The sequence below is a fragment of the Micropterus dolomieu genome, linkage group LG12 (genome assembly GCF_021292245.1).
Source record: "Micropterus dolomieu isolate WLL.071019.BEF.003 ecotype Adirondacks linkage group LG12, ASM2129224v1, whole genome shotgun sequence".
In the NCBI taxonomy this organism is placed as follows: domain Eukaryota; kingdom Metazoa; phylum Chordata; class Actinopteri; order Centrarchiformes; family Centrarchidae; genus Micropterus; species Micropterus dolomieu.
This window is the reverse complement of record NC_060161.1, coordinates 12104301-12118884: the sequence shown is the minus strand read 5'-3', so window position 1 is coordinate 12118884 and position 14584 is coordinate 12104301. Positions and strand designations below refer to the sequence as shown.

The 14584-nt window shown below is 40.4% G+C and overlaps 2 protein-coding genes across 3 annotated transcripts; one reads left to right on the top strand and one right to left on the bottom strand.

Moving 5' to 3' along the window:
• The first annotated feature begins 7614 nt into the window (after positions 1–7614).
• Positions 7615–9754, top strand: LOC123980599 (signal-regulatory protein beta-2-like). Of its 2 annotated transcripts, XM_046065073.1 has the most exons (7): positions 7677–7694; positions 7797–7903; positions 8007–8138; positions 8248–8589; positions 8726–8860; positions 8974–9005; positions 9219–9754. In XM_046065073.1, exons 3-7 carry the CDS (start codon positions 8051–8053, stop codon positions 9345–9347), a joined length of 726 nt encoding a protein of 241 aa, XP_045921029.1. In that variant the 5' UTR covers positions 7677–7694; positions 7797–7903; positions 8007–8050; the 3' UTR covers positions 9348–9754. The 2 variants fall into 2 exon arrangements, with proteins under 2 accessions (XP_045921028.1, XP_045921029.1); XM_046065072.1 differs by having other exon boundaries at positions 7615–7694; positions 7797–8138.
• A 1699-nt stretch (positions 9755–11453) lies between these two features.
• On the bottom strand, positions 11454–12668 carry LOC123980791 (immunoglobulin kappa light chain-like). Its single transcript, XM_046065338.1, has 3 exons — positions 12529–12668; positions 12077–12424; positions 11454–11902 (listed from the first exon to the last, which is right to left on the bottom strand). The coding sequence occupies exons 1-3, from the start codon at positions 12557–12559 to the stop codon at positions 11454–11456; spliced, it is 828 nt and encodes a 275-aa protein (XP_045921294.1). The 5' UTR covers positions 12560–12668.
• Between the last annotated feature and the right edge of the window lie 1916 nt (positions 12669–14584).

Below are 14584 nucleotides of genomic sequence, written 5' to 3'. Positions count from 1 at the left end.
AGTGGCATGCAACAGGTCTTCACAATACTAAGCATATCACTCATCTCTCATAGGTACCATGACAGAGCATGGGCAGCCTGTGCGTATGTCCTAAGCTGCCAAATATGAACACAAGCAGTCGTCTACTATAGCCTAGCTCTGAGATGGTGTTTAGGAATGGTTGATATTTTATGACCTTTGTCACACACACACACACACACTCTGCTTGCTAATGGTAGGAAATGTTGGGTCTCTGTAAATAATATTAGAAAGTACGGTCTAGACCAGCTCTAAAAGAAAAGTACATTGAGATAGATTCTGTTATGAATTGGCGCTATAAAAAAAATTGAATTTAATTGAAACAGAAAAGGTAAAATTCAAATACAAAGTATCAGTAATCAACAGCAAACTACAGTGTGTTAAAAATGGTTCAGCTGAAAGCTCTGCAGTCAGATGTGCAGGCCATAAAGTAAAATCTGTGTATTAAAAGAGAATGTTGTAATATACAGAATTGGATACAGACACAGAAAGAGCGGACTCCAAAATTCGCTTTGATCTATTAAAACTTCTTCTAACCATAAATGTACAGAGAGGGTGTGAAGTTTAAACTGTCCAACTCTCATCATTTTGTTTTTTACTGTGGTGAAAGAAGTGTGAACTACTGTGAACAGGTTTCCGCTGATGGAAACTTAAGACCTAGCTTGAACACAGGAAGACTGAGGCCTGTGGCCCCCAAGCCACAGTGTAGCAGCTTAGACAGTCATTTTAAAAGGACAGCTGTGTGAACTGAGGCTCATATCTTAAATGCAGATAACGTGTACTCAAATGTGAAATATGAGCCTTCACCAAGAAAGGACTCAACACTGTATTGTGACAGCAGATTATCATCTTATGTTAACTTTCCTTAGTTCACTATGATCACACACCTTACACTAATAATTTCAGTTGGTTGTTATGCATTATAAAGTATAAAACAACTCAATTATTGAAGTGTTTCCAGGCTCAGATCACTGTCACTGCAACATTGATGAGCTTGTGACCGGGAGGTTGCCGGTTCAATCCCCGGTTCACTCCCCAGATTGGCAGGATATAATCTGGGCGTGGAAAGTAAACCAAGCAGTGCTTACCACCACTGAGGTGCCCTTGAGCAACCTGGGCAGCTTCCAGGTGTGAATATGTAACAGTGTGAATATGATCAGGATATGATCCTGCAAATGAGAGGCTGCTCTCAGTGAAGCTCCCTGAATAAATAAAGGTAAAACATTGGCACATGTCACATATACAGTTTGTTCATACGTAAGGCCAAAGCAAAGTCTTCACAGAACGGGAGGTTGTTTTTTGTACATGCTACCACAAACCCAAAGAGCAGGAAGCTTTAACCCATTTGCAGATAAAAGCAAAGAGAGGAGATCTTGTGATGTCTTTGTCTCTTTGTGGTTTCATGCAGGATGTTTCTTCATCAGTTCTTCTCTGAATCGGAGTTATAGATCCTACCTACATCTATGCAGATCTTAAACACACAGTAACATACATTTTTAGATCAATTACTAAGATAGACAATAGTAGCTAAAAATGTAATATGGATATCCACAAGCATTTATTTAGAAAGGTAAACAAAAGCAAAACACAAAATGAATGCTAACTGAAATGCACTAAACTAAAGACAAAGAGATGTGTGTGCGTGTGTCATTGTTATGCCTCCTTATGCATCGCGTGTACGAGTATGGACGCACATGGTCAGGACAAAGAGAGTTCCTCTCTTCACTGCGTGGTTGTGTTTGGGCCAAATCAGATGTGAATGTGTGTGATCTGTGAAAAGTTCCTTAAGCATGCTAGTTGTTAGCTGGCAGGTCTGTTGTGGATTCATCCAGGCGTAGAAGAAATGTGGTTCCATTGCAGTCTTAAGTGTAACTTTCTGTTCATGGGATACTGAGTTCCAGGACTCACATGATTAGTGTGATTAGTGACAATTTGCATATTGCTTTATTCACATAAGTGCAACCCAAAACACAATTATATTTTCTTCTGTTTTCATTGTGTATTTGGCTCTGAGCTTGAGAAAACACATGTGACCGACATTCGGTACTGTGCCTGAACACATCTTGTGCAGATACTGAACAGGGACTGAAGCTTCTGCTGCTATTCTACTAACATGTTGCTTTATTTTAGCCTGTACTGCAGAGAGGGCATGTATCAAAGGTCCCTGTCTAGAATCTATCCAGTAGTAGTAGTATGTCGGCAGCGAGTGCCTCCACAAATACAAAAGGATATAAAGCATGACATGGCTGCGCTTCTGTTCACACTGATTCTGTGTAGTGTTCATTAATCCCACTAAGGGATAAGTTTATCTCTCTATGTTTGACTCCACAGCTCTTAAGAGAGTCTAGGACCCATAATTTATTTGCAAGTTACCTGGTCAGTGTTACTTTATATTGAAGTCTCTCTTTATGCATCTGGTAATTAAGTCTACCTCCCCCTATCTTGATGAAATTGTTATACAGCACAACAATAAGACTATCTCTAAGTCTTTGGACTGCAGGCCAGACCTATAACCTTTAAACCATCTTTGTTCCAGGACAAAATAATAAGGAATGATTAAATTATGTCATTTTGCAGGGGTTGTGATGCTAAAAATAAAGTATCCACCGTTTTACAGCCGCTTGTTTGGCTACAAATAAAACTGGCTTCAGAAGCATGGAGCACTTCCTGGTAGCCTGGAGGAAATGCAATGTGAACAAGCTGACTAAGTTCTAGCGGTCTGTGTTGCTGCAAAAAAACATTGCAGGAACACAGTATCTCACAAAAGTGAGTACACCCCTCACATTTTTGTAAATATTTGATATTTTCATGTGACCCTGAAGAAATGATACTTTGCTACAATGTAAAGTAGTGAGTGTACAGCATGTATAACAGTGTAAATTTGCTGTCCCCTCAAAATAACACTTCACACAGCCATTACTGTCTAAACCACTGGCAACTAAAGTGAGTAAACCCCTAAGTGAAAAGGTCCAAATTGGGCCCTTTTCCCTCCCCGGTGTCATGTGACTAATAGTGTTACAAGGTCTCAGGCAGGTTTCACTCAGAACAGGCCTTGCCATGGGTGACCAAAGAAGTAGAGTGCACATGCTCAGCTTCATATCCAGAGGTTGTCTTTGGGAAATAGACATATGAGTGCTGCCAGCATTGCTGCAGAGGTTAAAGGGGTGGGGTGTCAGCCTGTCAGTGCTCAGACCATACGCCACAAATTGCATCAAATTGTTCTGCATAGCTTTCGTCCCAGAAGATATCTCAGTTTGCTGAAGACAAGCAGACTAAGGACAGGGATTACTGGAACCATGTCCTGTGGTCTGAAGAAACCAAGATAAATGTATTTGTTCAGATGATGTCAAGCGTGTGTACCAGCAACCAGGTGAGGAGAACAAAGACAAGTGTGTCTTGCCTACAGTTAAGCATGGCGGTGGGAGTGTCATGGTCTGGGGCTGCATGAGTGCTGCCGGAAATGGGGAGCTACAGTTCATTCAGTGAACCATGAATGCCAATATGTACTTAAATGACATACTGATCCCCTCCCTTCAAAGACTGGGCTGCAGGGCAGTATTCCAACATGATAACAACCCCAAGACCACCAATGTCTTGCTAAAGAAGCTGAGGGTAAAGGTGATGGACTGGCCAAGCATGTCTCCAGACCTAAACCCTATTAAGCATCTGTGGGGCATCCTCAAACAGAAGGTGGAGGAGCGCAAGGTCTCTAACATCCACCAGCTCCACTGGCAACCTGTGAAGTTCTGGTGCCCAAGAGGGTTAAGGCAGTGCTGGAAAATAATAGTAAGGGGTGACACTACCACTGAGAAGTTCTTACAAAAGCATTTGTAGTATCCTGTCATGCCTAAGAAACGCCAGAGCTCTCGTCTGGTTGTAGGAACTGGATAAGCCAACACTGCAGCCATCTTGGCCTCCACTGACTTGACCTGCACCTGTCCTACCGGTTTCTCTATCTGGTACACTGTGTCAAATACCTCACCTGTCTCATCTGTTGCTATCTCTCCACCAGCCATCCTGTCCTCAGAAAAAAAGTGAACATGGAGTCAGACAACGTTACTTCCTGATCTTGTTTCCGAGCTCTAGTCAACATGCTGACCGAGAACATTTATGGGTGTTTTTGAACCAGCTCATCTGGTTCACTCTCAGAAATGGGTACATTGACCACTTCAGGGTCAGGGTACACTTTACCAACCAGAAACCAGCTTAGATTAGACGTGGATGCGATGAAGTGGGGCTGGCACATAACACATACCGATACCTCGGACAACTGTACTGACATCACAGGCTGACTCAGCATCTAAAGGCAAGATACTAGAAAGGATGAAAGACCGCAAACCACCAGCGTCACGTAGTATGGTGACCTGACTCTAATCTTCAACCTGCCCTGTGAGTGATGCAGAACCAGGAAGGATGAACGGCTTAAAAAATTCTCTCATGCTCTCTGTTTTTTTGTTAAACAATCTGCTATGAGGTGACCAGGTTTATGGCAGAAAAAACACAGCCTGTCTGCCTTAGCACCCAAAGTAGAGTTAGCTAAACCAACTCGGGGTTCCTGTCTGTCACTAGACTTCTTGTTAGCCCTAAGATGTGGTGAAGAGACAAAGGATGAGATTGGCTTACTGAAGACACCCTTATGCGTTAAAGTAAACTTGTCAGCTAGCATAGCTGCTTGCTGTAGGGTAGCCACTTTCTGTTCATTCAAGTAAACGACAATCCTTTCAGGCACACGGTTCTTAAACTCTTCCAACATCAACTCATCTAAGGAGGGAAAATCATCAGCTTTACAATCCGCACACCAACGATCAAGTTACGTTTTCCCTAGCAAAGGCAGCGTATGTCTGGCCAGCAGCTTTACAGGGGCCCCTAAACCGTTGTCGATATGCCTCAGGCACTAGTTCATAGACCCGCAATACTGCGCGCTTAACTGTATCAAAACACAAACTGTCTTCCACTGAAAGTGCAGCACAAGCTTCCTGAGCCTTGCCAGTCAACTTACATTGTAGCAAAATGGCCCAAACGTCCTTTGGCCATTGCAGAGCTACTGTTTACTGTTTGTCATGTTCCTCCAGATGGTAAGTCCAGGGGAGGAGGAGCAACAATGTTTATAATAATACCGGGGCATTAGAGGACGGGAAGTCATAGTCATGTTCAAACCAAAAGATGATATTTATTACAATACCGATAAGAAGGGTGATCTCCCTCTTTCCATCTTTTAGAAAAGCATCTCAAAAAATTTGAATACCGTGGAAAAGTTCATTGTGAGTACCAGAACCAGACTGAGAGATTAAAGGCTTCGGAACCTTTGCAGGTGTTTTGATTTAATTAGCTGATTAGAGAGCTCTTCACCATCTTTCATTTTTTACTTTCTACTAACACATATGCAAAATGTTAACCTATAAATACAATCGTAATATTTTCTTTTACAGCTGTTAACTATAACATATTGTTGAGTTTAGATCACACTATTTGCAATTAACATAGGAAACTGATTTTAAGTATAATTAGTCTGATCAATTTTAGTAGTAGTGTTGTTCAGCTGTTGGAGCTGAAGAACCTTGCTGGAAGCTGGGGCTGTTATCTCCTGTAGAGCTGGACACAGCAAATCACATCTGGAGGGTTCTGCAATCAACTTCTCTGGCACCTGTAAAGAAAACAAATGGTAGACAGTTAAGCAGCTTCTCCCAAAGTGCCATAAAGCTACGGAACCCTGAGATCACCTCAGCAAGAAAACCTCTCTAGCATGTAACTATAATCAGGGGTGGAAATGTGAAATAAACTGTTACTAATATGTGCAATGGTTTGCTGCGGGACACTGGGCAATAATAATTCATGCTGCTAGACTTCTGTTGACTGCTCAAGTCAGATCTTATTCAACATTTATTATAAGAATCTGTACTACCTTGTTAGGCAAATTCTAATCCACCAAACAAACTCTGACACACCTAATTTCTCACCTTAACTAAACTAACTATTAAACTCAGGAGCACTGCACTAGTTAAAGCCCAGCTACTGTACCTGTCTGCAGGCATAACGCTCATTATATGCTGACAAAAAGGCAGATGCAAATCTCTGCAGGTAGCCTACAACATCTGTTCTGCCGAAGTATGTATCCACCTCTTAAGCTCCCTTTCAGAAACGTTGCTCATCAAACGCAGTTATCACCTCAGATTGTTGATTGCTGAATCACAAGGAATACTACATCTACTAAGTGCAATAACTTAATGATTACTCTAAACGTCCTTCAATATGAACTTCAAATCAATAATCCCCACTGATGAACCCCACAAAGAATAGTATAACGCTATCGTTTTTATAGTACACTTGGACGTGCATGGCTCTCCTCAGCGAGCAGGCAGAACTCTGCAGCCGCTCCTCCCTCGGCTCTCTGCCTTTAAACCCATTGTGTCCCTCCGGTTCAGGTACAGCCAATTATAATAGTATCTGACTAGTATCTAACTAAACAGTGCCTGCGTTACAGTATGAAGCCAAATCTAACATTGCCTGTTTGTAAAGTTTACCGTTAACATAACGTCAACTAACAGAGCCTTTACTTTACAACTAAACATGTTTTATTCTGCTGTAAAGTTTCAGATTCAATGGAGATTGACTCCCTTTTGCAGCCAGCCTAAAGTGGCCACTCGATGAACTGCAGTTTAAGTTACTTCCTGACTGGTATCGTAAGTGAGAGCAGGAGGTTGCCGCTTGGTCATAACATGCAGCATGACAAAAATGTGGTGTTTTTTGAAAATTAAACGGATGTGGGGCTTCCATGGGTCTCAGGTCTGTGTGCCAACATTTCAAGATTCAGGTACATTGTAATCACAGTGGTAGAAAATATTTTAGAAAATCAGAAGCCTATGCAAACACATATTCTATGAAATGACAGTTACTTTTAGACATTTGGTTCACACAAGATAATAAAGATAAAATGTATTTTCTGCCATAAAGGGGTCCAGAGGAGTTTCTGTTGCATCATGTGTTAAATGTAAAGAAGAGGGCGGCAGAGGCTGACATTTCAATAATTTAACTATCCATAATTGAATTGCCAATGAGAACTATTTGGTTATCTTGATGTGAACCACCAGGACCACAGCAGCACAACAGGAACACTCAGTAAGAAGAGTAAAAAAAAAAAGTTATATAAGACACGTGCACCAAAGGAAACACCAACACCACATCATAGAGTCAGTTTAAGTATGGTTACTTAAGCCATCTGCTTTCATTTTATGAAGCCGTTTCTGTGTTCCTCTATTTGGAATTTGCTTTATCTGACTTCAGATTTAAAGACCTGAGAATTAATATTTTTATATTTCTGTTATTTTATATTCTTGGATTTCCTAGTTTTGTCACTTATTTTTTTATATAAGTACCACCCCTAGTGTTTGCTTGGTACAGCATTAAGATTACTGTATAGTAGATAGAAACAACATGAAGCCTCATGGGATCATATGAGACATTCTTTGACTTAAGAAGCAGCCAATCAGGTGAGGCTGAAGATGAACCAATCAGATAACTGACAGACCTGACACGCTGTCGCAACAGTTGGTCCTGCATGGTGAATCTGTTAAGACTGCTGTCACTTGAGCAAGTCAGACCTGCTGTGTAGAGGATGGGGATAGAAGCAGAGAAGGTGATGGTGTGTCTTCTGATTATTTCCCTGCTCTGGTCTGTGTGTAAGTAAAAAAATCCACTTGTGAGATCTATTTATGTCGTTTTACATACAACGAGGTGATTGTATTATTTAGGCTCCTTGTTATTATTCCTGTTTCTTTCAGGTGAAGTACGGTCAAGTGACATCTATCAGGCTGTTCCTTTCCAAGCAGTGGAGCTAGGACGCTCAGTTACTATTACATGTCACATCAATATTGCTGGAAGAATTAGGGTATGGTACAAACTAAACACAGGGGGGAGACTACAGCTGGTGGCTTCAACAGATACTTTATATAATCTGACAACATTTAATGAGCAATCAAATCATCATTCAGTGACATCCCACAGCATCAGCAGCCACCTGACCATTTCTACAACAATGTGGAGAGACACTGGCACATACTACTGTGGAGTGATGAACTTAAACTACATTCAGTTTGGACAAGAAACATATTTGATGATAAAAGGTATTTATTCTCTGTAGTTAATTATTCAAGCATTCATACTGAGTTTACTGATCACAGCTGACTGTGAACAGAATACTAATGATCAGACTTCTTTGATTTCTTTCCCAAGGTGCAAAGATGATCAGCGACTCTGTCGTCCAGCAGCCAGAGTCTCAGTCAGTCCAGCCAGGAGACTCTGTGACTCTCAGCTGTTCTGTTCTCACTGGCCACTGTGCAGCAGAACACACTCGTGTTATGTGGCTGAAAACCTCAGATCATTCTGCTCCAGAAATGATTTACTCCTCTGGAAATAAGAATGACATCTGCCAGAGGACTGAGAGCGGAGAAACTACCTGTGTGTCCAACCTTCTCATGAGGAACCTCAGCTCTGATGATGCTGGAGCCTACTGCTGTGTTGTGACTTTGTGTGGACAGATACTGTTTGGAAATGGGACCAGGATTAATATTCACAGTAAGACAGTATGAGTGGAAGATTTTGGTCCAAGAAAATCTACTGTATCAATAAGTTTTATTCTCATGTAAGTAAGTAAAAGTTTGTTGTTAAAATCTAAATTAAATACTGTTTGTTCATTGTCACATGGTCAAAGGAGACGTTGCCTTCACCAAATCAGATGATCTGAGTCCAACTGTTATTGCGCTGATGCTGTCAAACACTGTTGTTGGGATGGTGACACTTCTGCTTGTATGGACACTTTGTAAGAACCACAGGAAAGATCCCACAAGTATGTAAACTATGTATTATATTGAATATCTGTATATCTGAATTTAAATACAATATTTAAGTAAATTATATTCTGCCGTTACTAGCACTGACAGCAGTTTTCTTTGTTTACAGCAGCGAGTGATAGATCTACTGAAGACAGTCAGGTAATTCATTTGTTTCTTTTAGCTTTTCCTGCCTTGTTTAATTTGTTTTGTATTGCAATTTCAGTTTTATACCTTTTAATGTTCCCATGTAGTTTAATATTTAGTGTTTGTCAGTCACAAGCACCCAGTACCACATGTTAACTATATGCAGGATCTCTCTTAGTCCAAACGTTCGGAACAAATACAAAATATTTGCATTTTCATGTCTTTCAGACCGCAGTTGTCTATGCAGCAGTGTGTTCAGAAACCAGACGCTCCTCCTGCAGACCAGCTTCACCAAAATACAATCAAGACACAGTAGTTTATTCAGATGTCAGGTCAACAAAACTGACAGACACATAAATAAAGATACCTGGATATATACAGTAAGCACCTGCACGGACAACCTATGAGTGACCAGCAATCACTTTGCTTTTATTGGTATTCGCTTCCAATTTTACAACTGGAAAAATATAATGGCTTCTGGCACCGTGGTCTGATGTTATGTTTTCAAGAAGTGTTGAATAAAAATGAGGTTGGAAAGAGATTATTTAGTATTTTTGAGCTTTAAAATGCTTTTTTAAATAAATAATTCAAATACATGCATAAAGCCAATAACTGGAATCCTTAAATTGCTGCATTCACCTTTATTGTTTAAGCTGTTTGATGTATCAAAGACAAGCCATCAAAGCAGTGCAAAGAGTGCAATGTAAGACAGCTAAATAACAAAAGAGACAAATGGTGGTCACAATAAATGGATTACTCTTATGTGTAATTTGGGTTTAGTATTCATTTAGACTTTACCGTAATTTGTAATTTCATGCATGCATGCAAAATCATATAGGATTAAAACTGACGTGTTTGCGTAAATGAAGCATTCTCTGAGAATTAAATAAAGTATTTTTGAACTGTTACTGTTATTGTGTCTGGTTTCGGCTTTGAAAATTTCTTGGCAGCAACCTTGCATTTACTTAAATTACTGTTGAGTGTTTCTATTACTTACTATTGTGGATGGAGCAGGATCAGCGGAGGTGAAGTGAAGACTTGCTAAAGAAGTCGACTGGGTAGAATTTAAACCATTAGATCCTCATGAATATTTCATGATAAACTCAGAATTGTATTCTTGGCACAATAGCAGGAAGGAGTAGTAAAGCAGTTAATATTTAGCTAGTAGCTAATATTTTTGTGAATCCTTATCACAAAAACATTAGCTTCTTTTTTGTGTCTTAAGGGCTGTAGCATATTGAGTTACTGCGCACCACTGCTACATTAATGATGCAAGCCACAGAGAGCAGGTAATTAATATTTGTTGCGTATCATAATGTACATTAATTGAACAAAACATATGTACCTGCACCTCCAGCCATCCCTCCATCAAAATGGTCAAGTTTGCTGATGACACCACGGCCACGGGCCCCATCAAAGGCAATGAACCTACAGGAACACAGTGTCACAGCTGGCAGCATGGTGTACAGAAAACAACCTGGAGCTTAATGTCAACAAGATGCTGGAGCTGGTCATGGACTTCCGGAAACACTAACACTTGCATTCTCCATTGCTCATCAACAATGCAGCAGTAAAGATGGAGGAATCTGTCAAGTTTCTGGGTACCACCATCACCAGAGACTTGAAATGGAAGACAAACTCATCTACCGTCTATTATTTCTCAGATTGCTCCAGAAGATGAACTTATCTTAAAAGATCCGCGCCACCTTTGTATAGTACAACAATCAAGTGCTTCCGTGGGCTTAAGTTGCTTTCCTTAAAAGATACACCTGTTGCATTGTCATTTCACCTTCATCACAGAAAATAGACACCTTTCAGTCTCAGCGTAACAGTCTTCTTGTGGTCAGCAGTAAAATAAGATAACATTCGATACATAGTCAGTTTGATTGTGTGCCCTTTTAAGCCTTTGTGCTCTCTTTGTGTTTGTAGGCGGTTTCAAGCAGGATGTCCTCATTTCAAGACTTTCAGTGGATCACAGGAACCTGTTTTTGTGATCAAACTACATGTTAAGAAGCAGAAGTTCACTGATGTTCCATAACACAGTGTGTTTCTTTGTTTTTAACCGCATACAGCTTGTGAGCAAACATTGCAGATGTTATGTAGCGCTGTGGTTGGTAAAACCAGAACAAAGTTTATGGCTTGATTAGACAAAAGATTCAATGTGAGCAAGATCTGAAGTTCTTCTGACTGCTTTGCCAGTTACATTTGTTGTTGTTCTAAAATTATTTGTATGCTTCCCCTAATTATACATCGTCTACTAAATAATGACACTGTGGGAGACAAATAATAGCTTTGTCACAGTTGCTTTTATGAAGAAAAATGTAATACGGCCAAAAAGCAAATTCAGAAAACTAGATATAAAATGTTTTTGTAATTTGTGATAACATATATTTTATCTGTAAAAGATATTTTTAACTAAGTGAACATTTTAAACTAAGAAAGCCAACCTCTGCATTAAAATCATCACCCGCGTTTGGTGATGTGAAATAAGAAGCAAATAGTTAAAAAGAATAAGAGAAGCCCGGTTCTGATTATGGAGAGCCAGACTAAGATTGTAATCTGTGCCGCTTGGTCTTCAACATCATCTTTGATGAGCAGCTTGCTTCCATTACCGAACAGTATCTCCCCACATGAGGCCACAGCACAGTAGTAGGTTCCAGCATCAGAGGAGCTCAGGTTCATCTTCTGCAAATGGTAGACACAGTTCAGTGAAGGAGGCCCTGATGTGGAGACTTGTTTACACCCATCCCCGAGCGCGTGAAGGACTGCTTGGCGAGATCCATGTCGAAACCAGTAAACACGGTGTTCTCCATCGCAGGTCCCAACGCGTGCTGTGCAGTTGAAAGTCACAGAGCCTCCTTTCAGGATTGTCTCAGATGTTGGCCCCTGGACTATTTCCTTGATGTTGACTCCTACAATGCACAGGGAAAAACATTTAGCACAATAAGCAAAGGAAAAATGGCGATTTTGCTAATACTTCATGTGATTAAAAAAACAATGTAAATCCCATATTTTTGAATGCAAATCTCTGCAGTTTACAGTCAAAATAAATAAAAAATAATAAATAAATAAATAAAGTACAATACCTTTGACACTTAGAAAGACTCCCTCTCCAAACTCCACTATGTTGGAGTGTGAGCTTCCACAGTAGTACGTAGCTGAATCTGATAAGTGAACGTCAGACATGTGGAGATGATTCATCCCTTCCTTCCTTTGCACAGAGAAACGAGGGTTCTTCTTCGTCCAGCGGGAGACTGTGGATGGTTTATCATATTTGTAAATACTAGACAGAAGTTCAGGTCCACTTCCTAAGGTTTGTCGGTACCAGGAGAAGTGCATCGCCACTTGGCTGTCATAGAAGCAATGTAACGTCACATTGTCCCCAACACGAGCAGATATGAGTGCCGCCGACTGAATCACCGCTGACAGATGAACTAGATCAAAAGGTGTTGAAAACATGTTATAGACACGAGGTGACATTCAAATGAATGAATTAATTCAGATTAAAAACTGAAAATATCTTCTATCAAGTACTTACATACTCCTAAGAGGATCGTATACAGGTGCATCTTCTCAGAGGTTTTGAGAACTGAGCACAGCGAAAGAGCAGACAACAGCTTAAAAATGAGGTGACATTTGATTGGATGCCAAGAGGGTCAAACTGTGTGACATAAACATCCGTCTTGGCCTCAATGGAAAGTGAATTAAGATAAGAAAAATGAAGAGCATATAAATTTAGGTTATTCTACTTTGTCAAACCTCCAAGTCAGACAACTAAACTATGCAGAAATATAGCAGCAAAAATTTGTATCTTTATCTTTCTCTCATTTCCTATCAAAAGGTTCCATAAAAAATATTATGGACAAAAGGCAGGCTTGAGAGCTTAGTGGAGGTGAAATGAACATTTAACTTAGTACTTAACGTTTGTCCTGTAACTAACTTTCTGTTTCCTTTGCTTGTGTAGTAGGTTAGAAATGCTACATGTTTAGCTTTATGTAAACAGACACCCCGCCCATTTTTTGTTAATAATTTATCTATTCTACCACTCTAATACAGCCTTTACGTAAATATAATACACGTGAAATATAGTTTAAAAACTGTATTAAATTTTAATAAATTTGTTGTAGCTCTGATTCTAGTTTTATTTAAAAGGTGAAAAAAAATCTAATACAATTATTAGGTAAAAAACTAAAATTAACTGTAAAAAGAATTCTACATCAACATTGTATTGTGTTGTGGGATTGCGTGGTGTGGGGACAGAGAGGACCCAAATGCAAAGTTCGGAGGGAAGGAGGTTTATTGAGGGAGAAGGGGGTAAAGGCACTGGAGTGGAGGAAGAGGTGGATGTCGGGAAAGCACAGGCACGGGAAACCAAGGAGACAGGGGGCCAGGGAGCCGGGGGAACACAGGGGCCGAGGAAGCGAGGAGAGGCGGGGGAACAGGGAGGACGCCGTGAGGGAAGTCCGAGGAGGAGTGGGCCAGTGGATGAGCCCAGCCGACTGAACGGAAGACGAGGGTGAGTGTACCTGGGAGGGAAACAGACAGAGAGACAGGGTTAGGGAAGACAGCGACAAGGCACAGGGAAAATGTGAAAAAACAAGAAACATGAAAGCCTGAACACAGAGGTGGCACCGGGTATGGAGCAACAACGATCAAGCGAGGATGGTGTGGAGAACCGGGGTTGAAATACAGGCATTCATGAGGTGATTACTGGCAGGTGTGGCAGGCTGACGAGGTGGCTGATGAGATGCAGGTGCAGGTAGTTGGCTGGGCTCAGAAGCAGAGGGAGAGAGAGAGAGAGAGCACACAGGGGAGAAAACACAGGGAGGCAGGCAGGGAACAGAAAACCAAGGAAAAAGCAAAAAAAAAAACTGATAAAAAGGAGAAAAAACCAGGACACTCACCGTCAGCCGGGCTGCCACCACAACAGTATTGTATTACTTGTTGCCTGGTAATTCATATAATTAGAACAGAATAAAAGATAATGTTGTAAATTAGATTACAATTGTTTTACTGTAAAAACAACAATTAATTGCTGTAAGTTTTTACAGCAAATACCTATAAAATATATCTTGTAATATACTGTAATTTATTTTACAGTATTTGGCAGCATTTGTACAGGACATTGGCAACATATTGGCAACTATTTTGCCAGTTAGTTACTGTAAATCCTACAGTCAATCTGTTACAGTGTGTGTAACCTTTGTTGCCTGTCCAGATTCCCCCTAATTCTGGTGCCGGTAACATTTGCAGTAAGAGGGCTTTATTGAGGCTATGAGGCTTCATAAAATGTTCAATATAGATCCATTACAATTACATTACAAAACGATCCTTGGTTAAAATAAATTTCTTATGAATATTTTGTTACTGGACCTTTCAACATTTCCCTTTTCTTCTGTCATTACATTGTTGTAATGTCGGAAGTTTATATTTAACGTAGCCTAAGTTTTAAATAATGACATAAACGTATGTAAAAGTAATCTTAGCTTTCTGTGGAGATAGGTCTGAGCTATTTACTCCACCACCTCGGGGTGGAGTCTCCATTCCCCGGGCCTCAACCCCTGTCTCGACAGCAGGTCTGCTCCCTGATTCTG

What these genes read in the sequence shown, in the direction of transcription:
- LOC123980599 (XM_046065072.1), top strand. Translation starts at nt 7,631, where the DNA reads ATGGGGATAGAAGCAGAGAAGGTGATGGTGTGTCTTCTGATTATTTCC. An exon ending in TTCCCTGCTCTGGTCTGTGT is followed by an intron (nt 7,695 to 7,796) that starts GTAAGTAAAAAA and finishes TGTTTCTTTCAG; the next exon opens with GTGAAGTACGGTCAAGTGAC. An exon ending in GACCAGGATTAATATTCACA is followed by an intron (nt 8,590 to 8,725) that starts GTAAGACAGTAT and finishes ACATGGTCAAAG; the next exon opens with GAGACGTTGCCTTCACCAAA.
- LOC123980791 (XM_046065338.1), bottom strand. Translation starts at nt 12,559, where the DNA reads ATGCACCTGTATACGATCCTCTTAGGAGTAT. An exon ending in TACGATCCTCTTAGGAGTAT is followed by an intron (nt 12,425 to 12,528) that starts GTAAGTACTTGA and finishes CTTTTGATCTAG; the next exon opens with TTCATCTGTCAGCGGTGATT. An exon ending in AGTCTTTCTAAGTGTCAAAG is followed by an intron (nt 11,903 to 12,076) that starts GTATTGTACTTT and finishes TGTGCATTGTAG; the next exon opens with GAGTCAACATCAAGGAAATA.